Here is a 27968-nt window from a genome sequence, read left to right on the forward strand (position 1 = left end):
CGTTCTAACGGTACGTTGTTTTATTTTGAGGCCCTCTGGCCCTAGACTCTCCCACCAATAGACAATAGACAATAGACAATTGTGGATCCCACCAGTGGAAACATCCTCTCCACATCCACTCTATCCAGGCCTTTCACTGTTCAGTAGGTTTCAATGAGGTCTCCCCCATTACTTCCTGAACAAGGTTAACGTTGACTCCAGGCCTAGGCCTGGTGGTTGGTTTCAACACCTCCATCCTCATCCTCCCACCACCTTGCCGCTTGCTGTGTCTGGCACCTCCCCACACCAGACCCTGCCCACCTCATGGACATGCCCGATCCTCATCCCACCAACACTGACGGTCGTTGCCTTCAGCTGCTGGACCCGAAGATCTGGAATCCGGCACGGTGGCGCAGCGGTAGAGTTACTGCCGTACAGCGCCAGAGACCCGGGTTCGATCCTGATTACGGGTGCTGTCTACACTGTGTGTACGCTCTCCCGCGTGGGTTTTCACCGGGTGCTCCGGCTAATTGTCTTCTGTAAATTGTCCCTAGTGTGTAGGATAGTGTTATTGCTGGTCGGCACGGCCGTAGGGCTGTTTCCGTGCTCTATCTTTAAATTAAACTAAACCAAACAAGATCCTCTCTCCTCCTCTAACGTTTCTTCACAGCTTCCTCCCTGACCAGCGTGTGGGTCGGTGCAAAGATCACTTGAGAACTCTCTTGTGAATGTCCTGTTACATTCAGAAACTCCACAACTACTGCTGCCGGTTACACATCAACCAGCGAGTTAATAATTGATAACCATTTCTACTCCCGCAGGGAAGCTTTGACAAGGATTCTGTGGAATCTGTGTGGATATTTAAATACTCAGCAAGTCAACGATCTCCTCGTCAGGTAATTATCCTCAATAACTGCAGCTCTGAACAGGTCTTTTGTTAATGGAGACACAAGGAACTGCAGATGCTGGAACCTTGAGTAAAGCACAAAGTGCTGGAAGAACAGCAGGTCGGGCAGCATCTGTGGAAGGAATGGACCGACGAGGTTTCGGCTCGGGATCCTACTTCATACTGATGGAGTGGGGAGGGGGGTGGGGAGGCTGGAGAAGAGAAGTGGAGGCGGGGCAAAGCCTGGCAAGTGATAGGTGGATACAGGTGAGGGGGGGGGGGGTGATTGGCATATGGCTGGACTAGCTGAGGGTAAAGTTGGGCCTTCAAAATGGAGTTGTGTCAGGCATGAATCTAGAGTATTGCACTGGCTGCTTGGGTTGATGAGGAAAACAGGGAGGGTTTAGGATGAAGATCAGATATTGAATTGAAAGATTAGAAGACATAGCTTTGAGGTGAGATGGGCAAAGTTTAAAGGAGATGTGCAGGGCAAGTTTTCTTTTTTTACAAAGGGTGGTGGGGGCCTGGGACGTGCTACCATGGGTGGTGGCTGAGGCAGACACAATAGTGATGTTTATGGGGCTTTTAGATAGGAGCATGGATATGAAGGAAATGGTGGGATATGGATCAGATGGAGGCAGGGGAGATTAGTTTAACTTGGCATAGTGTCGAAATTGTGGGCTGAAGGGCCTGTTCCTGTGCTGTGCTGTTCCATGTTCTCTGTTGTGTGGGTGTTTAGCCATTGAACTGTGTCTGTGACATCTCTTTCATTGTAGTTTAGGGATTGCTGGAGTATCCCGGATTTCCTTTGATGATTTTGTGGGCTGCTTCCACGATCCTGAGGTAAGGATGTCACAGAACGCTCCTGAAAGAAAGGACTCAAGCTCACCGCAAAGTAATTGACAGCCAACAAAATACCATTTTAGCGGAGCAAAAATTTATGTTGAAGGTAGACACAAAATGCTGGAGTAACTCAGCGGGACAGGCAGCATCTCTGGAGAGAAGGAATGGGTGACGTTTCGGGTCGAGACCTTTCTTCTGAATAATGTTTCATGCAAGATAATGTCCAGTAAAATCCGATTAAAGATAGTCCAAGGGTCTCCAACGTGCATTGATAGGGTATTTCCAGGATGGAAATGTCAAAGACTGGTGGGCCTAGTTTTAGGTGAGAGTGGTAAATTTTGTAGGAGAGGTACAGGGCAAGTGTTTCTACACAGAGGGTGGTGAGTGCCTGGAACGTGTTGCTAGGGGTGATGCTGGAGGCAGATAGGATAGCAGCATTTAAGAGACTTTGGATATGCACATTGAAATGCAGGGAATGGGGGCGGTGGGGGGGGGGGGGGGGAGAAGGGCTATGGATCATGTGCAGGAAGGTAAGAACATGTCTAGTCATGTTTGGAACACACTCCAGGATGTGAAGATATTAAGGAAAATTCAGGAAAGATTTATGAGAATGATTCCTTTAAATGACGAACGACACTGGGTCCAGCACCGATCCCCGAGGCACACTACTTGTCACAGGCCTCCAGGCCAAAAAACAACCTTCCACCAACATTCTGCTTTCTTCTGCAGAGAAGATTTGCGAGGATGTTGCCAGGACTCAAGGGCCTGAGCTACAGGGAGAGGTTGGGCTTTATTCCTTGGAATGCAGGAGGCTGAAGGGTGATCTTTGTAGAGATGTACAATATCGTGAGAGAAATTAATCGGGCAAACGCACAGAGTCTCTTGCCCAGAGTAGGGGAATCGAGAACTAGTGGACATAGGTTTAACGTGAGGGAGGGGATGGGGGAGATTTAATGGGAACCTGAGGGGTAACTTTTTTATACAAAGGTTGGTGGGTATATGGAACACTCTGCCGAGGAGGTAGTTGAGATAGGTACTATCACAAAGTTTAAGAAACATTTGGGTAGGTACATGGATGGGACAGGTATAGAGGGATTTGGGCCAAACACAGTCAAGTGGGACTAATGCAGGTGGCATGTTGGCCGGTGTGGGCAAGTTGTGCCGAAGGGCCTGTTTCCACGCTATATTATTCTACGACTATACCATCAAGCCAATTATGTATCTAATGATGTCCCTCCCTGGATCCCAAACGGTCTAACTCCCCAGAGTCGTCTACCATGCAGGAGTTATCAAAACCTTGTTGGAGTTCAGGTAGACCATGTCAACCACCCTGCTCTCAGCAATCCCCGCGGTTACCTGTTGGACAAACTCTCACAGTGCTGTCCTGCAGGTTGGGAAGACCGCGTGGATGAAGAATGTTCAGCCGAAGCAGTTGCAGGAGACGGGGAGCAAGTTGCAGAAGCCGGGCAAAGCTGCGGAGAACGCCGACAACGGTCTTAACCTGCTGAAGCAGAAAGTGCGGGAGAGGTGGGTACGTCCGCAGGACTCTACGGAACATGTTAATGCAGATGATTTGTTGATGATTAGACAGCGCATCCCATGCATCTTGCGGCGGTGAAATGTCGCTGTTACAGATCATGGACAGTTGACGTGTTGTGTTGGGATCCTTCTTCAGTCTTCACTAGGATGTTCTGAGGCTGCAAATGGCAATACAACGTTCCTGGGGTGAAAAACAACACGCTGGAGGAACTGGGGGTGGGGGGGGGGGGGGGGGGGGGGAGGGAGGGGAGGTGTTAGGAAATATCTGTGGCTAATCTATGAGGTCAAGACCCTGCACCCTGACCCAGAAGGTCCCAGCCCGATACTTGTCACTCCAGTCCCTCCGCAGATGCTGCCTGGGCCACTGAGTTCCTCCAGTACTTTGTGTTTTGGTCCAGACTCCACCATTTGCAGTCTCTTGTGCCTCTGTTAAATGCTTTCGCAATTTGGCCTATTCTCACCAATCCTCTCCGATTATCCTTCCACGATTATTTTCCAGAGGGTTTTCCTTGAATTCCCACTTCCAGCCATCGTGCCTGGAACCAGGAGGTGTCGTCACGGTGGAGCAGCTGAAGCAAGCTGTGAACAGCATGGGCCTGGCGATAACCAGCGAGGAGGTGGACAACCTGTGGGTGAGGTAAGCTGTCGAGAGGTGCCGACTGTCCAAGCAGACCATGACTGACCCAGAGAGATGCTCATATTGGTGTTTAAGAAAGAACTGCAGATGCTGGAAAATTGAAGGTACACAAAAATGCTGGAGAAACTCAGCAGGTGCAGCAGCATCTATGGAGCGAAGGAGATAAGCAACGTTTCGGCCCGAAACGTTGCTTATCTCCTTCGCTCCATAGATGCTGCTGCACCCGCTGAGTTTCTCCAGCATTTTTTTGTGTACCTTTGCTCATATTGCTGTTGGTCTGGTATTGTCTCATGTACTGAGATACAGTAAAAAACTATATCTTGTTTGTGTGCTACCCAGTAATATCATTCCAATCTGAAAAAGGGTCCCAACCCGAAATGTCACCCACCTGCAGAAAGAAAATACGACGTTTCGGATCGAGTCTTGACCTGAAACGTCACCTATACCTATATCTCCAGGATGGGCGACGTTTCAGGACTGGGACCCTACTTCACACACTATCCCAATCACTGGCAACAATTTACAATTTTTACCGAAACCAATTAACCTACAAACGTGCACATCTTTGGGATGTGGAAGGAAACCAGGGCACCCGGAGAAAACCCACGTGGTCACAGGGAGAATGCACAAACTCCGTCCGGACAGCAACCCGTGGTTAGGATTGAATCCGGGTCTCTGGTGTTGTTAGGCAGCAACTCCACTGCCGTGTCTGATACAAGTATAAAAAATTATAAGAAGTTATGAGAGGCATAGATAGGGTAGACAGTCAGAACCTTTTTTCCCCAGGATGGAAAAATCAAACACTTCAGGGGCTTAGCTTTAAGGTGAGAGGGGCAAAACGTAAAGTAGATATCATATACCCATTGGGCACTGTGTGAAAAGGTTGCCCCTCAGGTCTCTTTTAATTATTTTCCCTCTCGTCTTCAACCTATGCCCTCTAGCTCTTGATTTCTCATCCCTGGGAAAAAAGACTTTGTGCATTCACCCACGTGATTTTATACACATCTATAAGATCACTCCTCATCCTCCGACGCTCCAAGGAATAAGGTCCCACCCTATGCAGCATCTCCTTAACTCAAAGCCCTCCAGATCCGGTAACGACCTTATAAATTCTGTTGTTGATTTTGACTTTTACCCAGAGTAGGTGAATCAACACCAGAGGACATAGGTTTAAGGTGAGAGGGGAAAGTTTTCATAGGATCTGAGGGACAACTTTTTAACACAGGGTGGTGGGTGTATGGAACGAGCTGCAACGGGAGGTAGTTGAGGTACTATAAAAACATTTTTAAAAAAAAGACATTTGGACAGGTACATGGATAAGAAAGGATTAGAAGGATATGGGCCAAACGCAGGCAGGTGGGACTAGTGTAGATGGGGCATGTTGTCACCATGGACAAGTTGGGCTGAAGGGTCAGTTTCCGTGCTGTGTCACTTTATGTCTACGACTCTATGAGAAGGAGATGGCGATGTGTAGATATCGGAGGCAATGCTTGGTTACTATTACCCCACTTGATTTACCTGTTTCTCTTCCACTGCCGTTAGCATCGGCACACAGAGCTGTGCTCTGCAGCTGAAAGTGCTTCTGCACTTATTGATTTCCATCCATGGAACGGATATCAAAACCACTGGCTGGTCATTTTCTGTATTTAATGAGCATAAAAATGGGTCATCTTATTGATTTTTTTCCTTTTTGTGCTTTGTTCAAATCTAAATTGTTTCTGAGCGAGAGCATCTATTGAACTCTCTCTGCTCTCCAACGACCCGTCATCTGTGGGGTGGAGGTCGGGTTCTACAGACTGACACCGTGCTGACTTGTATATTATGTTTGTACTGAGGGTCTCTGGGTTCAAACGATGAATAGTTAGCAGCTTTGTCCTTTCACAGAATGTTCACAAAATGTTCGGAGACCACAGACTCAGATACAGACTATGCTGGGGCCGTTCCACTTCTGTGAGCTGAGCTCCAAATCCTGTCACACAGGGCAGCTAGAGACACAGAGACACAGGGTGGCAGAGACACAGGGACACAGAGAAGGAGACACTGAGATACAGAGATACAGAGACACGGAGACACAGGGACACAGAGACACAGAGAAGGAGACACTGAGATATAGAGACACATAGGCATAGAGACACGTAGATACTGAGACACAGAGACACAGATACACGGAGACACAGAGTCACAGAGACACAGATACACGGAGACACAGAGATACTGAGACACAGAGTTGCAGAAACACAGACACAGAGACAACGAGACACAGTCGTAGAGACACAGAGACACAGAGTCACAGAGACACAGTGTTGCAGACACAGACACTGAGACAGAGTTGTAGAGACACAGTGACACTGAGACAGAGACACAGAGTCGCAGTTGCAGTCATAGATCTGTACAGAATGGAAACAGGCCCTTAGGCCCGACTTGCCATAGCAGGCATCCTGTCAACCACGTTGACATATTGGGCTAGTTTTTCACCCATATCCCTCTAAATCCTTCCTATCCATATATCTGTCCAAATGCTTTTTAATAGTTTAATAATTGTATCTGCTTCTATAGCTTCCTCTGGCAGCTCTTTCCAATATGGACTACCCTCTGAGTGAAAAGGTTGCCCCTGAGGTCACTTTTAAATCTCTCCCCTCTCACCTTAAGCCTGTGGCCTCTTGTTTTAGAATCCTCTACCCTGGGGGGAAAGACTATGAGCGTTCTTCACTATATCCATGCCTCTCAAGACCCTTTACACCTCAATAAGGTCACCCCTCAGCCACTGACACTCCAATGAATAAAGTCCCAGCCTATACAACGTGTCCCTATAACTCAAGCCCGCCAACACAGGTAACATCCTGATGAAACTATTCTGCACCTTTGCAATCGGGCGTGGGTGAGGGTAGAATGCGGTGGGGGAGTTGATGGGAATGCGGGGAGAATAGATGACTGAGTGGGATGACTCTGTGAGACGCTTGGCCTCGTTCTATGTCATAAGCAACTATGCAACATACTGCGAAGCCTCTCTGTTTTACTAAAGTATATTATTGATTCATGTCCCAGAGACCTCCATGTATATTTGATAGCCGTTCCATTAGCAAAGAGTACACGGAGCTGAATCTTGTTCCGATCGGACTACTGATGACTGATGTGATGGAATCCTGTTTCACCATAAAATAGCGATCGTTTAGGTAGGCTGGCTGACCGTGGCATCTGAAGGCATTAACGCATCTGATCTTTCAGTCCCATTTTGCACACCACTGGGCAGATTGCCTCGGACAACATCCATTAGATATGGGCAGAATCCGTGTCCGAGATTGACCCCATATCAATGTCAGGACAAGAAGAAAGACACAAAATGATCTAAGCAAGTTCTTAGATCTAAGCAAGTTCAACTCCCCTACTTTATCTTAAAGTGAGAAAATAAAAAATTGCATCTCTCCTTAGTGCTAGATCAGACTTGAAAGTTGCAAGATGCTGCCGGAACTCGCTGCGTGCTGTTCCGGGAGAGGATCTATTAGTTTTAATTTTCGAGATACAGCGTGGAAACAGGCCCTTTGGTCCATCAAGTCGGCGCCGACCAATGATCACCCCATACACTAGTTCTATCCTACACACTAGGGACAATTTACAGGTCAATTAACCAACAAACCGGCACGTCTTTGGAGTGTGAGAAGAAACCGGAGCACCCAGAAAAAAAAACCCCGCGCGGTCACAGGGAGAACGCACAAATTCCGGACAGACAGCATTTGTAGTCAGGATCGAACCCGGGTCTCTGGCGCTGCGAGGCAGCAACTCTACCACTGCGCAGTATTGCTGCCAGCATTGACTGTTTTCATAAATATAGTCAAAGAGAGAGTGCGCTATTTGCAAGTCCATACACTTAATCAATACACATTTAAAAAAGGACACAAAGTACTGGAGTAACTCAGTGGGTCAGGTGGCATCTCTGGAGAGCATGGATAGGTGGTGTTTTGGGTCGGGATCTTTCTTCAGACTAATTGTGGGGGAAGAAAGCTGGAAGAGAGGTGGAAAGCCCGACGAATGATAGGTGGATACAGGCGAGGCGGGAGTTGATGGGCAGAATGCTGGACAAAGGTCAGAGATGTACAGACAATAGTGAGACAAGGATAAAAGAGTTATGAGTTGTGAAGCCAGAGGAATGAATGTAGGTGGAAATAGACAATAGGTTCAGGAGTAGGCCATTTGGCCCTTCGAGCCAGCACCGCCATTCAATGTGATCATGGTTGATCATCCCCAATCAGTACCACGTTCCTGCCTTCTCCCCATATCCCCCCGACTCCGCTATTTTTAAGAGCCATATCTAGCTCTCTCTTGAAAGCATCCAGAGAACCGGACTCCATGGTGACTGAGACATGGTGCTGAGTTCTTTGGACATTATTTGTCGTGTGTTATTTGAGCCATAGAGCATAGAACATGGAAACAGGGACTTCTCTAAACTAAACACCATTTGCCATTCCTCGGCCCACTTGATAATCACATCTGCTATCCATGTTACCGCAATGTTATCAATGTTGCTGAATTAGACAGAAACGTTCACTGGTTGCTGAAATAAACACTTTTATCACAGATGAAAGGAAGTCAGGAATCATCCTTGTGAGCACGGAGTAAGTCGATGTTGTCAGTGCGATGCTTTGGCTGCCTCTCTGTCTCACACACTGCACACAAGAGACAGCCTTGTGCAGTAATGATCTAACCTTGCACAGTCAGCAAAGGTTCGATTAAAAAACATTTATAATTCACCTCAGATAATGCTGGCTGATTAGTTATTGGCAGCCAGTGAAACAACGGGCGGAAAGTGCAGATAAATGTTGTCTCCTAATCTCACCTTGTCAGTATTCTTCCAGTAGTGTCATTACTGAGGGAGCATCTCACTGTGGAAGGAGCAGTACTGAGGGAGCGCCTCACTGTGGGAGGGGCAGTACTGAGGGAGCGCCTCACTGTGGGAGGGGCAGTACTGAGGGAGCGCCTCACTGTGGGAGGGGCAGTACTGAGGGAGCGCCGCACTGTGGGGGCAGCGAGGGAGCACCTCACTGTGGGAGGGGCAGTACTGAGGGAGCGCCTCACTGTGGGAGGGTCAGTACTGAGGGAGCGCCTCTCTGTGGGGGCAGCGAGGGAGCACCTCACTGTGGGAGGGGCAGTACTGAGGGAGCGCCTCACTGTGGGAGCGGCAGTACTGAGGGAGCGCCTCACTGTGGGAGGGGCAGTACCGAGGAAGCGCCTCACTGTGGGGGCAGCGAGGGAGCGCCTCACTGTGGGAGGGGCAGTACTGAGGGAGCGCCTCACTGTGGGAGGGGCAGTACTGAGGGAGCGCCTCACTGTGGGAGGGGCAGTACTGAGGGAGCGCCGCACTGTGGGGGCAGCGAGGGAGCACCTCACTGTGGGAGGGGCAGTACTGAATACGTTGCAACTTTGTCGGCCCCTACACGCGGCGACTCTTTGCAAGCTTGTGCTTTGTATGCAACGCAAATAATTTCACGGTACCAAGTACATGTGATAATAAAGTAGCGTCATCACTATTTCTTGTAACAACGCTGCATTCTATTGGCAGGGTAAATAAGGAAAGGAAATTGGAAATGCCCACCGTCCAGCTTCTAAATGAACTTGGAATTAGTGGTCAACAAACCGGTTCGTGTGGAGCAATGGACCTGACACCAGCGTGCAGAACAGGTAATTCATCCTGCATCCCGTGTTCCAGATGAGGCCTCCTGTACGTCGGCGAGACCAAGGGTAGACTCAGCGACCAAGGCCTGCTGGATCTCCCGGTTGCTGACCATTTGAACTCCCCTTCCCATTCCCACGCTGACCTTTCTGTCCTGGGCCTCCTCCATTGCCACAGTGAGGCCACACGCAAACTGGACGAACAGCACCTCATATTCTGCTCGGGCAGCTTACAACACAACGGTATGAACATTGAATTCTCCAATTTTAGGTCATTGTAAACTCTACCCCTCCCCTTTCTTCCCACACTCCTTCTTCTTTCCGCCCCCCTCCTTCCCCTGTGCCCCCCTGAACTCGCAAACTATTTCTCCCCTCCCCCACCCCTTCCACCTACATGCCTTTATCTAGCTTGACAATTCAGAACTCCTCAATCGTTTTGCCACATACCTTCTGCCTTTTTTACCTTGGACTCTCATGAACTTGTACTCATGATCATAGTCACACAGCACAGAAACAGGCCTTGGCCCAGTTTGCCCAAGCTGACACCAAGATGCCCAACTAACATTTGCCCATGTTAAGACCAATGTTTGATTTATCATCCAGTTCAAGGAGCAGAATGAGGCCATTCAGCCCATCAAGTCTAGTCCGCCATTGCTGATCTATCTTGCCCTCTCAATTGGATTTGTGAACTTGTTTTGCCATTCCCAGTCCCAGGTCTCACCAACACGACCAACATCAACAAGGTTGTGTAGAAAGGAACTGCAGGTGCTGCTTTACACCCAAGATAGACACAAAATGCTGGAGTAACTCAGCGGGTCAGGCAGCATCTCTGGAGAAAACGAATAGGTGACGTTTCGGGTCGAGACCTTTCTTCAGACTGAGAGTCAGGGAGAGAGAGAGAAACGAGAGATATAGAAACATAGAAACATAGAAAATAGCTGCAGGAGGAGGCCATTCGGCCCTTCGAGCCAGCACCGCCATTCATTGCAATCATGGCTGATCGTCCCAAATCATTAACCCATGCCTGCTTTCTCCCCATATCCCTTGATTCCACTAGCCCCTAGAGCTCTATCTAACTCTCTCTTAAATCCATCCAGTGATTTGGCCTCCATTGCCCTCTGTAGCATGGAATTCCACAAATTCACAACTCTTTGGGTGAAAACGTTTTTTCTCACCTCAGTCTTAAATGACCTACACTTCATTCTAAGACTGTGGCCCCCTGGTTCTGGACTCGCCCAACATTGGGAACATTTTTCCTGCATCCAGCTTGACCAGTCCTTTTATAATTCTATATGTTTCTATAAGATCCCCCTCATCCTTCTAAATGTGAAAAGGTACATAGAATAAAGGAATGAAAGGTGTGCAAAAGGACAAATCAAAGCCAGTAACGATGATCAAGAAAAGGTGGATGGTCCATGGTTAGCTTTGGGAAAGGGGATAACGTGTGGTGGAAAAAATGAAACTCAGCAGGAAGACAGTGAAACTAGTACGATGACTATGGTGTGGGTGGGATGGAGAGAGAGGGGATGCAGGGGTTACTGGAAATTAGAAAAATCAATGAACATACTGCTGTCAGTCTGAAGAAAGGTTTCGGCACGAAACGTTGCCTATTTCCTTCGCTCCATAGATGCTGCTGCACCCGCTGAGTTTCTCCAGCACTTTTGTCTACCTTCGATTTTCCAACATCTGCAGGTCCTTCTTAAACAACAAGGTTCTTCATCTCTTCCAGATTTAAATGACCAGCCGGCAACACCAACGGCCAAAGCTAAACACGTCCCAGCACACGGTGCTGCCGATGCCAGTGATGACATGGTCAGGGTATTCAGAGACAAGGTGGGTGATGTAGGACAGAGAAGTCAAAGCCAGTGGCACCCGGTCTCTCCCTCACCCAGATTCCCCACTCCTGGTAAACTCACACTCGGATTACAGTTACCTAGTATTACTGCTATTCATTTGAGGGCGGCACAGTGGCGCAGCGGTAGAGTTGCTGCCTTACAGCACCGGAGACCCAGGTTCGATCCTGACTATGGGTGCTGTCTACGGAGTTTGCACGTTCTCCTTGTGACTGCGTGGGTTTTCTCTAGAAAGACATTTGAAAGACATACAGGTTTGTAGGTTAGTTGGCTTCTATAAATTCTCCCAAGTGTGTAGAATAATGCTCGTGTACCAGGTGATCGCTGGTGAGCCGAAGGGTCTGTTTCCACCCTCTATCTCTAAACTAAACTAACATATTGCACTATTGATGATTAGATATGAATCTGTATCTTATTGAATTAACATGCCTGTTCTGCTGCAGCAAGTAAGAATTTCATGATACCATTGCCAGTACATACGACACTTGACTCTTGCCACTATTGACTGTGACTTAAGTTGACTCTCTTGACTTGACTCTCGGATGGACAATAAATCTTGGCTTTAGCAGTGGCACTCAGATCCCAGGAGCGCATTTGAGAGGCTGGATCGTTGGAAAAATGACAAGCTCATCCCTTTGTTCTGATCTGACTCGCTTGTCAGCGGTTTGAAAACTCTTCAGGTGAAGTGAATCACTGCCAATCTTTACCTCCATCTGTCTCAATCTATTTATTCTACCAGTGTGGCACTTTTCTATATCTGGGTTCGCTTTCTGTCAATTACCTGTGCCTCGGTGCGGCAGGCAGTAGTAGGGTTACCAGATGTCAAGGAGGAGATGGATTGCACCTGTGTCGTTGGCTTAAAAGCTCAGCATTTCTAACCTGGAACGCAATTATTTCCAGCTGTAGGGCTGTCAGATTATCAGCTGCATACAGAACACGAGACCCTTGTTTAAAAATATTTTACATTTAGCAGCTGTTTGTGTTACGGTTCAAGGTCGCCTCGTTCCGGGAGAGTTGGCTGCAGGAATTTTACGCTGGGATTGGCGGAGAGACAGGGGTGGGAGGCGAGTGTGGAGGGGGGGGGGGTGGCGTGAGAAACTGGTCTAGTGGGGGAGTCTCACGCCACCCTTCTCACCCATGGCTCCCAAAATCCCCAACACACAGTGAGAGGGACAAGATTTCATAGGAACCTGAGGGACAGCTTTTTCACACAGAGGCGGCACAGTGACTGTACAGAGTTTGTACGTTCCCCGTGTCCACGTGGGTTTTCTCTGGATGCTCTGGTTTCCTCCCACACTCTAAAGTCATGCAGGTTTGTAGGTTAATTGACTTTGGTGAAAATTGCAAATTGTTCCTAGTGTGTAGGATAGTGCCAGTGTATGGGGTGGTCGCTGGTCACCATAAACTCGGTTGGCCAAAGGGCCTGTTTCCACGCTGTATCTCTATAGTAAAAGCAAACTAAAATAAAGGTGGTGGGTATATGGGATGAGTTGCCAGAGGAGGTAGTTGAGGCAAGTATTATAACAAGATTTAAAGGACATATGGGCAGGTAATTGGATAGGAAAGGTTTAGGGGGATATGTGCCAAATGCGGGCAGGTGGGACTCATGTAGATGGGGCATCTTGGTTGGAATGGATGAGATGGGCCGAAGGGCCTCTCTCTGTGTTGTATGATTCTATGACTCTACTGCTCACAGCTTCATTACAGTCAGTGCCGTGGAGTCATGGAGCTGTACAGCACGGAAATGGGCCCTTCAGCCCACCTTGTCCATGCTGAGCAAGTTGGCATACTGGGCTAGTCTGCATTTGGCTCATATTTCTGTAAAGGCTGGAATTCTTTCTATAGCTTCCTCTGGCAGCTATTCCACATACGGACTACCGTCTGAGTGAAAAGGTTGCCCCTGAGATCACCTCTTAACTTTCTCCCTTCTCACCTTAAGCCTGTGCCCTCTAGTTTTAGAATGCTCTACCGTGGGGGGGAAAGACAGTGAGTGTTCACTCTATCCATGCCCCTCGTGATCTTGTACACCATTGGTTTCAAGATAGATGGATTAACCAACACACATTTCACCAGCCCAGACCGAGAGGACGGGACGTGGCAAAACTCCGGCCCCAGCAGCCCTCCCGCGGTGTCAGAGGGATGAAAGTTCCGCACGCTCGGACATTACTCCTGTGTATAACCCGGGCAGACTTTTAATTCACAATTTGCTAGATGTTACACAGTAGAATGTTGGGCTGGGAGAGAGCAATCTATTCACCCAAGGTCTTTCCCATGTATTCCAGCTTGACGAAGCCGGCGTATCTGTCCTCCATGAGTTTGCCAAGTACGACAAAGAGGCCAATGGTTTGGTAAGTCTCCCACCGCCCCACTCTCTCCCCACGGCCCTGTATGCATCCACACACTAACCCCACTGCCCTGCTCCCTCCCCACAGCCCTGTATCAGTCATCACACTAATCCCACTGCCCCTCCTCTCTCCTCACAGCCATCAACCCCACACTAATCCCACTGCCACGCTCTCCCCCCACAGTCTACATGTTCTCCAATGATGCTGTCTGACCCGTTGAGTTACTCCAGCACTTTGTGTCTTTGCTTAGTAAAGCAGCATCTGCAGTTTCTTGTTTTACACCCAAACGAATCTCACTCTCCCTCTCCCCAGAGCTCGGTATAAATATCCCGATGATATTACAACGTATGCACCTCACCTTCTGCTGCAGTGTAATTGAAAACAAGCAGCTAACTTCTTGCTGTGTTGCAGATCAGCAAGAGCGGATTCCGACACGCGCTGGTCGATTTAAAGATTGGCATGTTTGTCATGGATTTGGAGCACATGTTATCAAGGTACACAGCGCTCGGCTGCCTCCTCTCTGCACCACCTCCCTCTGCCAGCAGAGTCGACACTACCCCTCCTCTGTGGAGAACCACTTTGTCATATAATTATGAGAGGTATAGATCGGGCAGACAGTCAGAACCTTTTCCCCAGGGTGGAAATGTCCTACACTAGTGGGCATAGCTTTAAGGTGAGAGGGAGAAAAGTTGACTGGAGATGTGCAGGGCAAGTTTTTTTACACAGAGAGTGGTGGGGGCCTGCAACGTGCTGCCAGGAATGGTGTTGGAGGCAGATACAATGGTGGCATTTAAGAGGCTTTTAGATTGAAACAGTTAGATAGGGGAGAGAAGGCAGGAGAATGGGGTTGAAAGGGAAAGATAGATAAGCGGCGATTTAATGTCAGAGTAATCTCGATGGGCCGAATGGCCCAATTCTGCTATGAACTTAAGAAGTTTTTTAGAAGGAACTGCAGATGCTGGAAAATCGAAGGCACACAAAAATGCTGGAGAAACTCCATAGATGCTGCTGCACCCGCTGAGTTTCTCCAGCATTTTTGTGTACCTATGAACTTAAGAACATGGAAGTGCAGAAAATAGAGGGATATTTAACTTGGCATCATGTTTGACAGAAACATCTCCGTGCTGTACTGTTCCACAGTATGTTCCATCTATGTTCAATTTCACTTCTGCCTGAACCCCTGCCTCCACGAATCGTGAATCCCGAACACCCACTTCCCCTCACTCGCTCTCCTTTGAGGCATTTGGACAGATATATGGGTAAGGTAAGGGAGTCTAAAACTAGAGGGAATAGATTTATGGTTTAGGCCAGCCAAATGCAGGCAAATGGAACTACCCCAATATGCCAACTTGGTTGGCATGGACAAGGTAGTCCGAAGGGCCTGTGTTTGTGCTGTACAGCTCTGTGACTCGATAGCATTACCCAATGCCTACAATCAGAAGTTAAGTTTAGTTTAGTTTATTGTCACATTTACTGAGGTTCGATGAAAGGCTTTTGTTGTTGCGTGCTATCTAGTCAGTGAAAAGACCATACGTAACTACATTCAAGCCGTCCACAGTGTACAGTTACAGGATTAAGGGAATAAGTGCAAGGTAAAGTCCAGTGAAGTCTAAGTAAATAGAAGGTCTCCAAAGAGGTAGATGGGAGGTCAGGACAGCGTTGATTGCCTTTTTGTGCCTCATTTGGCTTTTTCCCCCTACATGGAACGAGCTGTCGGAGGAGGTAGTTGAGGTGGGTACAATAACAATGAAAAGAGATTTGGACATGTCTGAAGAAGGGTCACGACCCGAAACGTCCCCCATTCCTTCTCTCCAGAGATGCTGCCTGTCCTGCTGATTTACTCCAGCATTCAGTGGATAGGATTGTTTTAGAGGGATATGGGCCTAAACATGGGCAGGTGGAACTAGCGTCGGTGGGGCATCTTGGTTTTCATGGACTTGTTTGGCCGAAGGGCCTATTTCTGTGCTCTTTAGAGGCCATGGTTTAACTCTTTCACCTCCATTGTTTTTCTTGGAAATCTGTATATTGTGCCGTGTTTCCCAAGAGATCACGGCTGCCCAGTGTTTCAGACAGTAACCGCTTGCACAATGCTATGGGTTCAAACATCTATAGAATCATGGAGTCATACCCCTCATTCCTCCCAGTCTCTGTAACCCCCTCCGGTACCTACACCCCTCCCTGTCTCTGTGACCCTGACTGGCCCCTACACCCCTCCTTATCCCTGTAACCCCCTCAGGTCCCTACCCACCTCTGTAACCCCCCTCTGGCCCCCTCCCCATCCTCCCTGTCTCTGTGTCCCCCCCCCCCCCTCCCCCGTCCCCCCAGCCCCTAACCCCTCCCTGTCTCTGAAACCCCCTGTGGACCATACACCCTTCCCTGCCTCTGTAACCCCATCCCTCTCCCTGTACCTCTGTACGTATCAGAGCGACAGCCACACTGGATCTCTGTCTCGTTGGTGGAGTCATGCCTTGGGCTACCCTCGAATGTTGACTGTGACTGTTCCCTAACGGTTAGATTCAACCTGAGACGAAAGGACGGGCTGGTGGACTACGTGACGTTCGTGAAAAAGCTGCAAAGCCGATCGAATCTGAGCCTGTTCCACAAGCTGCTGCCACAGTTAAATGCCAGGTAACCTCTCTGTGTCCAGCGGGGTGGAGGGGTGGCTGCTGTACTCTGCTCCCTGCCCTCTCTATGTACTGGGCCACCCGCCTACTCCACTGATGCCCCAGATCGCTTCATGAGGAGAGGTTTACAGGCGAGGTCGAGTCTAGCAAACTCTGAACGGTCAGGATTGATCCCATCTAGTAGGTGGTGGAAAGTCCCTGGGTTTGACCCATACGAGTCAACCACCAATCTCCGACCTGTGGCTGTTGTGTTAAATGGCTAGTCAGTGAGTCTTTGGTTCATAATCACCTTGTGCTAGTGTTGCAGAGGGTATCCATTCATCTGTTTAATTATTTTCCTCCTGGTTTGCTAATGCCCCTGTCCCACTTAGGAAACCTGAACGGAAACCTCTGGAGACTTTGCGCCCCACCCAAGATTCCCGGAGGTTTTTGTCAGTCTCCCTACCTGCTTCCATTACCTGCAACCTCCGGCAACCACCTGCAACCTCCGGGAACCGCACGGAAACCTTGGGTGGGGTGCAAAGTCTCCAGAGGTTTCCGTTCAGGTTTCCTAAGTGGGACAGGGGCATAACTCCTCATAAAAGATCAGCATCAACAACATCTACCAATTTCTCTCTCTCCCTCTTTTCCTTGCCCGGCAGTGAGGGAGGAGGATTGAGAGGCGTGAAGTGCAACCTGACATCCTCGGAGGCCACGGTCAACCTGCTAAACCAGTGTCATCGACTCTACCTACAGCTGTTGACCGCTTTCAGGTACCTACATGTTTCGCTTTGTAGAGTTAAATTGACATGCAGTCAACCATAATAAGTCTCCCTCTATGACCGTGTAGAAGATGTCAGGGAGAATTATATAGTGTGGGATAATTGAACAATAGCGCAGTGCCCTGGGGATTTTGTAGAGCAGTGGATCTTGGAGTGCAAGAGTGTAGTGTTGTCATAGGTAGGCAGGGTGGTGAAGAAGGGTCTTGGTATCTTGGCCGTCATCTGTCAGGGAATTGAGTACGGAAGTTGGGACGTTATGTTACTGTTGTGTAAGACGTTGGCGAGGCTGCCAGTGGTGTGTTCAGTTTTGGTGAGCCTGTTATAAGAAAGATGGCACCAGGCTGGGAGCAGTTGCATCAGGAAGGCTGGAGGTTTCATCAAGGATAATGCCATCCTCGTCATTCCCCTCTCTCGCCTCTACCTCTGGGCGAAGATACGGGAGCTGGAAAGCCCCGACGTCCAGATCAAAGAACAACTTCTTCCCTCCTGAACCAATCACCTTTCACAACCCCGTCCTGGAGGTGCTCCCATGTAACCTTACTCTGAACTCTATCTCTTTCAGTTATCTCGTTACGGTACTTTAATATTCTTTTGTACTGGCTGGACTTTGTACTGCAATCTTGTACTGTTGTACTTATTCCATAATTCACAAGTTCTAGGAGCAGAATAAGGCCATTCGGCCCATCGAGTCTACTCCACCATTCAATCATGGCGGATCTATCTTTCCCTCTCAATCGCATTCTCCTGCCTTCTCCCTCTAACCCCTGACACCTGTACTAATCAAGAATCTGTCAATCTCCGCCTTAATCCATTGTTATTAATAATTCCATGATGGTACTAATTGTTAGTACTAATTAGTAATAATTGTTAGTACTAATTGTTAAAACTAATTGTTAGTATTAATTAACAAGTATTAATTATTAATTAATTCTTTCTTTATTATTGTCTGTTAATTATTTGTTAGTATTAATTGTTGGTATTAATGGTTAGTACTAATTGTTATTATTAATTGTTAGTATTAATTGTTGGTACTAATCATTAGTACTAATTGTTGTACTAATTGTTAACTCTGTTATTGTACTAATGCTGTTATTGTTTTCTACTAGTCTGATATTGCAGCACAATCTTGCACCGTTGTGTTGTTTTACACTTGCTGTTGTGGTTTATTGCTGCATTTATCATTGGTGTATGTGCACTGTACGTACTCTCCTCCTCACTTTCTCCACAAACCTAAACCAACTAGTTTTCATACTTTTCCAATCATTTCCAACAAGACGCCTTCAACCTAAAACACAATTCTTTCTCTTTCTGCCTTTGCCCGCCTATTGATTTCCCTTCCGCTTCCTCACTTCCTCCTTCCCTTCCCCACTTCCTCTTCCATCTTAAAACGTGGTTGTTTTTCTCTAACTTTTCCCAGTTCTGAAGTGTCCTGGGTATTAACTCTGAAGTATTAACTCTGTTTCTCTCTCCACAGATGCTGCCTGACCAGCTGAGTATCTCCACCAGTCCACCTCCACAACAGTGCAATTTGAAAATATATTTGAAACTGAGAGCAGTAGATATTTGTTGGTCAGGACTATTGATGTTGATAGAACCAAGGCGGGTGAATGGAGCTGAGGCAGAGATCAGATGTTGGATTGGAATTGCATGCTTTACTGTTCCTAACATACGCCACAGATATTACTTTGGGAAAGTGGTGGGAGAGTCTAGGACCAGACTGCTCAGCCTCAGAATAAAAAGATGCAGCTTTGGAATGGAGATGAGGAGGAATTTATTTAGCCAGACGATGGTGAATCTGTGGAAGACAGCTTTGGAGGTCAGGTCATTGGGTACTTTGAAACTCTTTGACACCCTTAGTAATCAATAGCCTCTCAATTGATAGGAGAGTGATTGACTATTGATTAGTAAGGGTGTCAAATGTTATGGGGAGAAGTGAGGTGAATGGGGTGGAGAGGGAAAGATAGATTACCCGTGATTGAATGGCAGAGTAGACTTGATGGACCGAATGTCCTAGTACTACTCCTTTTTCTGAAGGTCTTATGGTCTCATTCCTATCCTTGTAGGAAAGCTGAGGTTTCAGGAGAGGAAGTCATTGCCTCACAAGCATTCAAGGAGATCCTTGAAAAATACTTCCAGATCGATCTCTCAGACAATCAGCTCCACAGCATCTTGACCAAAGTTGGAGACCCACAAACCGGCCTGGTTTCCTACTCAAAGTTTCTGAGCCTTTTCCAAGACCGGTGAGTAACCTATCTCAGACGGGAATAGACTCTGGGTGACATGCACTGCTAACCACAATCAGAGAAGAGAAGTTAGAGCATGGAAGGAGGCCATTTGGGCCACTGAATCGATACTAGCTCTTTTGGCATTGGTTTGTTACTGTCACGTGTACTGAGATACAGTGAGACACTTTGTTTGGGTGCTATCCAGTCAAATCATATTGTGCATGAGTACAATCAAGCCATACACAAGTGCAACAGGTAATGCGAAGAGAAAAATATAGAGTTACAGTATTATAGTTGCAGAATATAGTGTTACAGTATTATAGTTTTACAGTTACAGAGAAAAAGTGCAAGTCACCAATGAGGTAGGTTGGAAGATTGGGATTAAACCCTAGGGACAGGGTTACATAGTGGTGCATCGGTAGAAATGCTGTCTTACAGCACCAGAGACCAGTTTGTATGTTTTCCCTGTGAGCGGGTGGGTTTTTTCCGGATGCACCGGTTTCCTTCCACAACCCAAAGATGTTCTGATATGTAGGGTCATTGGCTTCTGTAAATTGTCCCTAGTGTGTAGGATAGAACTAGTGTACGGGATGATTGCTGGTCGGCATGGACTCGGTGGCCCGAGGGGTCTGCTTCTACGCTGTGTTTCTAAACTAAGCTAAACCTAGTTGCGGGAGGACCGTTCAGTAGTCTGGTGGCAGTGGGGAAGAAGCTGTTCCCGTTTATACTGTGTTTGTTTGGTTTATATGCCCTTGCTCTAAGAAGCCAGAGTTAACCCAGTAATGGGCTGTGTTCCCTCTCCTAGACCCAGCACAAGCGAGCTGAAGGACGAGGTCAGCCAATGTTCTAACCTCATGAAGAATCAGAACTTCCGCATAGACAGAATACGCTACCGAGAGCGGTTCAGCAGTGACTGGGCCAGATACAGCCTCGCCCACAAACCCCGACCACTGCAAGAGGTAAACATTCACCACACCGACAAGGGAGAGGCATTGCACTTTGGTATATCAAATCAGGAACTACACGGTAAATGGAGAGTGTTGTAGAGTGTTGTAGACATCTGGGACTACAGGTGCATGGTTCCATAAAGGTGGTGGGTCAGGTGGACAGGTAGTGAAGCCTTCATTGGGAAGGGTATTGAGGACAAACGTTGGGACATCATGATACAGCTCTACAAGTTGAGACCACATTTGGTCTACTGTGGGCAGTTCTGGTCGCCCGGCTACAGGAAGGACGTTAGTTTCAAGTTTAGGTTTCGGTTTATTATTCTCATATACAGTGAAAAGTTTTGTTTTGCACACTTATCAATCAGATCATATAATACTATACATAAATGCAACCAAGATAAAGTGCAATAGGTAGACCAACGGGGAAGATACAGACAGCAAAATATAGTTCTCAGCATTGTAGCGCACCAGTTCCAGAGGCAAAGTCCAATGTCCACAATGGGGTAGAGGTGAATCGGACCTTACCCTAGCTTATGGAAGGACTGTTCAGTAGCCTGATTACAGACATGAAGATGCATTTCCTGAGTCTGGTGTAGTTCCGGTTGCCCAGCTACACAGGATATTATTATGCTGCAAAGGGTGCAGAAGAGATTCACCAGGATGTTACCTGGGCTTGCGGGCTTGAGTTAAAGGGAGAGGTTAGATAGGCTGGGGCTTCATTCATCCAATTCATCCCATTCCTACTCCATCGATGGTCATGCCTTCAGCTGCCTGGACAACAAGCCCAGGAATTCCATTCCTAACCCCTGCCTCCCTTTCTGTCTTAAGACCCGTCTTAAAAAAATCCTCCTATGCTCACCAACTTTAATAGTTTGTTCTGATCAAATATTTCTTGACAATGTTCCCGTGTGATACTCTGGGCCATTTTGTTCCACTCACTTAGTTCAGTTTAGGGATACAACACGGAAACAGGCATTCGCCAACCGAGTCAACGTCGACCAGCGATCACACCATACACTTGCAGTGTTCTACACACTAGGGACAATTTACCATCTTTACCAAAACCAATTAACCTACAAACCTACATGGGAGGAAACCAGAGCACCGGAGAAAACTCACAAGGTCACAAGGGACAACGTACAAACTCCATACAGACAGCATTCATAGTCAGGGTTGAACCCAGATCTCAGGCGTTGTAAGGCAACAACTCTACCGCTGCTCCATGTATGTTGTGTAAAATGAAGTCTCAGAATAAACACATTCTTCCTGGAGACAAAAGAAACACCAGATCCTGGAATAAGAAGCAAAACTCAGTGTTGGAGGATCAGACAGCATCAGCTGGAGGGAAAGGTGTCGTGTACAGTATGTTTTGAGTTGGGACGCTGCATAGGATGTCCTGATAAATCTCAACCCAAAACATCAACCGTCCCTTTTCCTCCACACATGCTGCCTGACCTGCTGAGCTCCTCCAGAAGTTTGGTGGGATTTTCCCCATGCTGTTCTTGATGCACTGGATCACTGTGGTCAGACACAATATCCCTCCCCACCACTGACGCTCTCTCCCCTCTCCTGTCCTTTGCAGGTGCGATCCATAGTCTGGAACCTCCTGCAGAAAAGATTCCGGTCCTTCTGCAAGGTGTATGTGAGCGTCTGTATTAACGATGACTGCACGGCTGATAAGGAGAAAATGGATAGCGTGTTGTTGAGGTAACGCCTCGTTAACTTAAATCCAGAGGTCAACAACCCTCATGTTTAGATCCTTACTAAGACCACCACCACCATCATAGATTAATAGAGCTGTACAGCATGGAAACAGGCTCTTCAGCCCACCTTGTCCAAGATGACCAAGACGATGCACTGAATTAGTCCCATTTGCCTGAATTCAGTCCATATCCCTCTAAACCCTTCCTATCCATACATCTGTCCAGATGACTTTTAAAAGTAGTAATTGTGCATGCTTCTATAGCTTCCGCAGACAGTTAACAGGGTTAATGGGTCAAGTTCTCATTGAGTCAGGGAAGGGGCAGTGGGCAGCTAGAAACTGCTGCCCTCGCCAGATGTGCCCTGGGTCTCCCATTGGGTGTGAACCTCCAGAGGTAGAGACCTCTGGTGGAGGATCCTGACAGGAGTTCCCTATCTCTACATTACCTCAATTTAGTTTACTTTCTGAGCTATAGGGAGAGTTTGAGCAGGCTAGGACTTCATTCATTGGAATAAAGGAGGATGAGGAGTCATCTTATAGAGGCGTACAAAATCATGAGGGGAATAGATCGGATAAACATGCAGTCTTTTGCTCAGAGTAGGGGAATTGAGAGCCATAGGACATATGTTTAAGGGGAGGGGGGAATGATTTAATAGGAACTTGAGGGGTAAAGTTTTTTACCGGCCCGGTGGTGGGTATATGGAACGAGCTGTCAAAGGAGGTAGTTGAGGCAGGTACTATTACAATGTTTAAGAAACATTATGGATAGGACAGGTTTAGAGGGATGTGGGCCAAAGGCAGGCAGCTGGGACTAGCGTATGGGCATGTTGGTCGGTGTGTGGAGAAGTTGGGCTGATGGGCCGGTTTCCACACTGTGTGACTCTATGACTAGTTTAGATTACTATTATTATCACGTGGACTGAGGTAAGTGCACGTGACAATAATATATGAAAAGCTTTTAGTATCGTGCTATCCAGACAGTGAATAGACTGCACGATTACAATCAAACTGTCCCCAATATAGAGATACAGGATAAAGGGAATAACGTTTAGTGCAAGTTAAAGTCCGATTAAAGATAGACTGAGGGTCTCCAGTGAGATAGATGGTAGGTCAGGACCGCTCTCTGGTTGTTGATGGGATGGTTCCGTTGCCTGATAACAGCTGGGAAGAAACTATCCCTGAATCTGGAAATGTGCGATTTCACATTTCTGTACCTCTTGCCTGATGGAAGAGCGGAGAAGAGGGAGTGACCGGGGTGAGAGTGGTCCTTGATTAATTTATTATATCGCCTTGGGTTGCAGCCTGTACAAGTTATTCTGTTGCTACCGTTGAGTAGAGCTTTCTTTGCAGGATGCACGTCATCCTCCTCCCGATGGAGCTGGAGAAGCTGTGGTATAGTCTGCCCATCTCCTACCCCGTGGAAGCCATCTCACTCAGGAAGTTCCTTCGGCATTTCAGCAGATTGAAGAAGATGAAGGACTCGGGTAGGTGAAGAATCTGCTGGTGATTTGGGTGAAGCAGGGAGGAATTGGAGCAAGGCAATGTCATGCATCTTCAGGCTCATCCTGTAAGAATTTCATTGTTCCAGCTCGGGTGCAGTCCCCATCTCCCAACCAACCTCATTGTGAGTCACCAATATCATCAATGGAAGGTTGAGAGGGACATGGGGGCAGGTGGGACTGGTGTAGAAGGGGCATCTTGGACAGCATGGACAAGTTGGGCCAAAGGGCCTATTTCCATGTTTTATGACTCATACCACCCTGACCACACTCTCATCTCACTACTACCATTGGGAAGAAGGTACAGGAGCCTGAAAACCATGGCCCCCAGGTTCACAAACAGCTTTGTCAACCAGAAGGCTCTTGAACACTGCACACACTAACCTCAGCAACTATGATATTCTGTGGACTGCATCTTTGGTTGCACTAGGGACTTCAGTTTTGTACTATTAAGGTTACCAAGTATTACTTATTAATTTATGATATTATTGATTATTAAATATTCGTCTGTGTTATTGGGTTAATGGGCCTGTTAATCTGCAGCAAGTGGATTGTGGCGGCACAGTGGTGCAGCAAGAGAGTTGCTGTCTTACAGCGCCAGGGACCCGGGTTAGATGCTGACCTCAGGTGCTGTCTGTATGGAGTTTGTACGTTCTCCCTGTAACCACATGACTTCTCCCATTGGTGCTCCTGCTTGCTCCAACACTCCAAAAATATACAGGATTAGCTTTGGTAAAAGAAAAATGTAAAATGTCCCTAGGATGTAGGATAGGGCTATTGTACCGGGGTGATCGCTGGTCGGCACGGATTCAGTGAGCCGAAGGATCTGTTTCCATGCTGTATGCCTAAAATCTAAAGTAAAATAAAGTAAGAACTTTATTGTGCGGGAAGGAACTGCAGATGCTGGTTTACACTGAAGAAAGGCACAAAATGCTGGAGTAACTCAGTGGGTCAGACAGCATCTCTGGAGAAAGGGAATAGGTGACGTTTCGGGTGGAGACCCCTCTCAATTTGACCCCAAACGTCACCAATTCCTTTTCTCCAGAGATGCTGCTCGACTCACTGAGTTACTCCGGCACTTTGTGCCTGTCTTTGTAAGAATGTCATCGTCCTGTTGCCGGTACCAAGTGACACTGAAAGACTGTTGTTTGTTGGTGAAGGACTTCCGCTGAGCCCTGTGGCCCCGATCCTCAGCAAGGTGCGGCGTGACGTTGTCAAGCACTGGGCCGAGCTGAAGTCCATCCTGAAGGAGCGAGACCCGCACGGCACTGGACTGGTCCCCTTCAGGGACATCCAGGCCATCTGCATGAGCCTGAGGTGGAACCTCCTGCCCACCGAGATGGATAAGCTGTGTGCAGCCTTCGACCTGGGCCAGAGTGCAGAGTTTCACTACATCCCCTTCCTGAAATCCTACACAAAGAAGCAAAAAGGTAAGAAGCTTCAATCACCATCTGCTCACTTCCACCTCCCTCCCTCCTGCTTTACAAATCCTTCATGTCCACTTGTGTGTAGGGAGGATCTGCAGATGTTGGTTTAAACCGTAGATACACACAAAAAGCTGGGTCAGTCTGAAGAATGGTCTCGACCCGAAACGTCATCTATTCCTGTTCTCCAGATATGCTGCCTGACCCACTGAGTTTCTCCAGCTTTTTGTGTCTATCCTCATATTCTCTCCCTCTTTCTCACTCCAATCCACCCTTCCAGCTGTGGCAACTCCATGGAGCAGCAGGTAGAGCGGCTGGTAGTCCTGCTGCCTTTTAGCGCCGGAGACGCAGGTGCAATCCTAACCTTGGGTGCTGCCTGTGTGGAGTTTGCACGTTCTCCCTGTGACCCCGTGGGCTTCCTCCACATGCTCCGGTTTCCTCCCATAACCGAAGACGTGCGGGTTTGTCGGTTAATTGGTCTCTGTAAATTGCCCCTAGTGTGTAGGGAGTGGATGCGAAAGTGGGATAACATAGAACAAATGTGAATGGGTGGTCGATGGTTGGCCTGGACCTGATGGGCCGAAGGGTCTGTGTCCCTGCTGCATCTGTCAATTAATTCAATCAATCAATCTTCCTTACAGCCCTCCCTCTTTCTGCAACCTTCTCCCACTATCCCAGCACCCATCCTCCCTCACATTGTAACATCCTCCAACCCAGGTACACGGATAGGAAAGATTTACCACACTCCACCTTACTCCATCCCTCTGCGCTGCATAAAGGTGTGAGGGGTATCACGGACCCCACCCTGCACTCGGGCTGTGGACCTTCCATCTTCGTGCTGGAAGCAAGAGGCTAAAGCACAACGGCAACATTCAAACGCCCAACCCGCTCACAATATCTTTAATGTTAATGCATGATATTTTCTCCCAGGGACCGTGTAGCGATGAAGGAGCCAATTCTGGAATGGTGTCTGACGACATTGAAGCAAGGTTCAGATCTGGCCTTTCTCAGCGAGCCTGGTCAACGTGTACCATGCCGGAGACATACCTGGAACCGGGCAGGGAGTTCATGCCTGGCTACTCTTACCCAACCAATGTTGTCAGCTGGTGGTTTTCATAGTCGATTTTCATAGTAAAGTGGATGTCCACACTGTAGATTGTAAACTGGTCAACTTCCCCACTCTTACCTTTTCCTCCTCTCCCAATCCAGACCTCTCTATCCTTCCCTCCCCCTCTCCTTCTCTCTCCATCCAGAACTCTCACTCCTTCCCCCTCCTGCCCCTCCCTCCACCCCCCCCCCCTCCCTCTTCTCCTCTCTCCCCAATCAGACCTCTCACTCCTTCCCTCACCCTCTGCTTTACCCTTCTCCACCTGCACCCTTTCTACCCACCCCCCCCCCCCCTCATTTCCCTCTCAAGCCTCCCTGCCTTCCTCTCTGTCCCATCTTCCACTCTCCCTGCCCGCTTCCAAAGTCCAGGCATTGTCCTCTGGAAACTATAAGTTCAACTTCTCTTATTCCGTTTGGGTATTTAAAATCTAACGGTATAAATGCTGAATACTCCAATTTGAAGTGCACCCTATTTTCCCTCTTTCCTTTGCCCCCTCCTAGGTCCGCCCTCTATCTACCCTGATGTGCACATATTTCACCCATCTCCCACCCCCACAACCACCCCGCTCCTACTGCACCTCCATACGCTAAACTTCCATCCCATCCCCCATTTTCCTTTTATCCCCAAATGCTTTGTGTTGTGGGGTGGGGGAGGGGGATGTGGTTCAGGGTTCATCTCAGTGCCACTTTCATCTGGTTGCCCAAGGCTGTGTATGAGGCCATGTCCCACCCAGTAACCAGGACTAACGTTGACCCCAACACTGTGGGATGATCAATGGCTCAATCACATCAAGATGCCTCAATTGACAGTGTGTCTGTGTGTGTGGCATGGGAAACAACTTAGAGATACAACAGCCTCATTTAAAAAAAGGAATTAGAAACATAGAAAAATAGGTGTAAGGGTAAGCCATTCGTCCTTTCGTTTCAGCACCACCTTTGAATATGATCATGGCTGATCATCCAAAATCAGTACCCCATTCCTGCTTTCTCCCCTTATCCCTTGATTCCGTTAGACCTAAGAGCTATATCTAACTCTCTCTTGAATACATCAAGAGAATCAAGATTCATACATCAAGAGAGAATTGGTTCAATATTTGAACAAGAAGACTTTCATTCATTTTGGGTGACTGTGGGTGCTAAGAGGACTAGAATAGAGCTCAAACTGAAGGGCTAGCATTGTCACAATGGAACACATGGCCTTCATGTATTGCTAATCTAGAATGTAAGTGATTTGGTGACTGACTATTAAACAATCACAAATCAATACTCTATCATTGCTGTGTTGTCTGTGAGTCGGACACATTCCCAAGAAGGACTGACAAAAATAGCATCTAATTTACTGTAGACAGACACAAAAAGCTGGAGTAACTCAGCGGGACAAGCAGCATCTCTGGAGAGAAGGAATGGGTATTATTTTGGGTCAAGCCTTCTTCAGACCCTTTTGGGTTGAAACCCTTCAGATTCACTGTTATCCTTGAAGAGTGTTTAATTGTCATTCGTACGAGCAAAGAAACAATGAAATGCTTACCCGCTTTGTTTGTTGAGCAATCTCCTTGATTACCCCCAGTGATCTCTGTATTTGGCGCTCCTGAATAAAGTCTTGACTGCCTTTCCAGATATTTGTGTTGCATTTTAAAGTTTTCTTTAACAGTGGTCAAGAGCCTGATGGTTGTTGGTAAATAAACTATTCTTGAACCTGGAGGTCACGGTTTTCAGGCTCGTGCCTTCTTCCGGATGGCAGCAGCGAGACGAGAGCGTGGCCAGGGTGGTGTGGTTCTCTGATGATGCTGGCTGCCTTTTGGAAGCAGCGTCGCCTGGTAGATCCCTTCGATGGTGGGGAGGTCAGTACCTGAGATGGACTGGGCATTGTCCACCGTGCTCTGTAGTCTGCTTTGTTCCTGAATGCTGGTGTTATCAAACCAAGCCATTTACA

General features: G+C 47.8%; 1 protein-coding gene across 1 annotated transcript; it reads left to right on the top strand.

Moving 5' to 3' along the window:
* The first annotated feature begins 786 nt into the window (after window positions 1-786).
* Window positions 787-27652, top strand: LOC116983947. Its single transcript, XM_033037896.1, has 16 exons — window positions 787-875; window positions 1642-1708; window positions 3099-3235; window positions 3747-3884; window positions 9439-9557; window positions 11278-11381; window positions 13684-13749; window positions 14158-14240; window positions 16261-16374; window positions 17012-17122; window positions 19195-19371; window positions 20162-20315; window positions 21886-22010; window positions 23356-23489; window positions 24665-24934; window positions 25859-27652. The coding sequence occupies exons 3-16, from the start codon at window positions 3117-3119 to the stop codon at window positions 25867-25869; spliced, it is 1725 nt and encodes a 574-aa protein (XP_032893787.1). The 5' UTR covers window positions 787-875; window positions 1642-1708; window positions 3099-3116; the 3' UTR covers window positions 25870-27652.
* Window positions 27653-27968: the final 316 nt, after the last annotated feature.

The sequence above is a fragment of the Amblyraja radiata genome, chromosome 19 (assembly GCF_010909765.2).
Source record: "Amblyraja radiata isolate CabotCenter1 chromosome 19, sAmbRad1.1.pri, whole genome shotgun sequence".
Lineage (NCBI taxonomy): Eukaryota > Metazoa > Chordata > Chondrichthyes > Rajiformes > Rajidae > Amblyraja > Amblyraja radiata.

Excerpts from the sequence above, each read along its gene's own strand:
- LOC116983947 (XM_033037896.1), top strand. The coding sequence starts at position 3,117 with ATGAAGAATGTTCAGCCGAAGCAGTTGCAGGAGACGGGGAGCAAGTTG. Across the intron at positions 14,241-16,260 it reads TTGGAGCACATGTTATCAAG|ATTCAACCTGAGACGAAAGG; the intron begins GTACACAGCGCT and ends CCTAACGGTTAG. Across the intron at positions 16,375-17,011 it reads CTGCCACAGTTAAATGCCAG|TGAGGGAGGAGGATTGAGAG; the intron begins GTAACCTCTCTG and ends CTTGCCCGGCAG.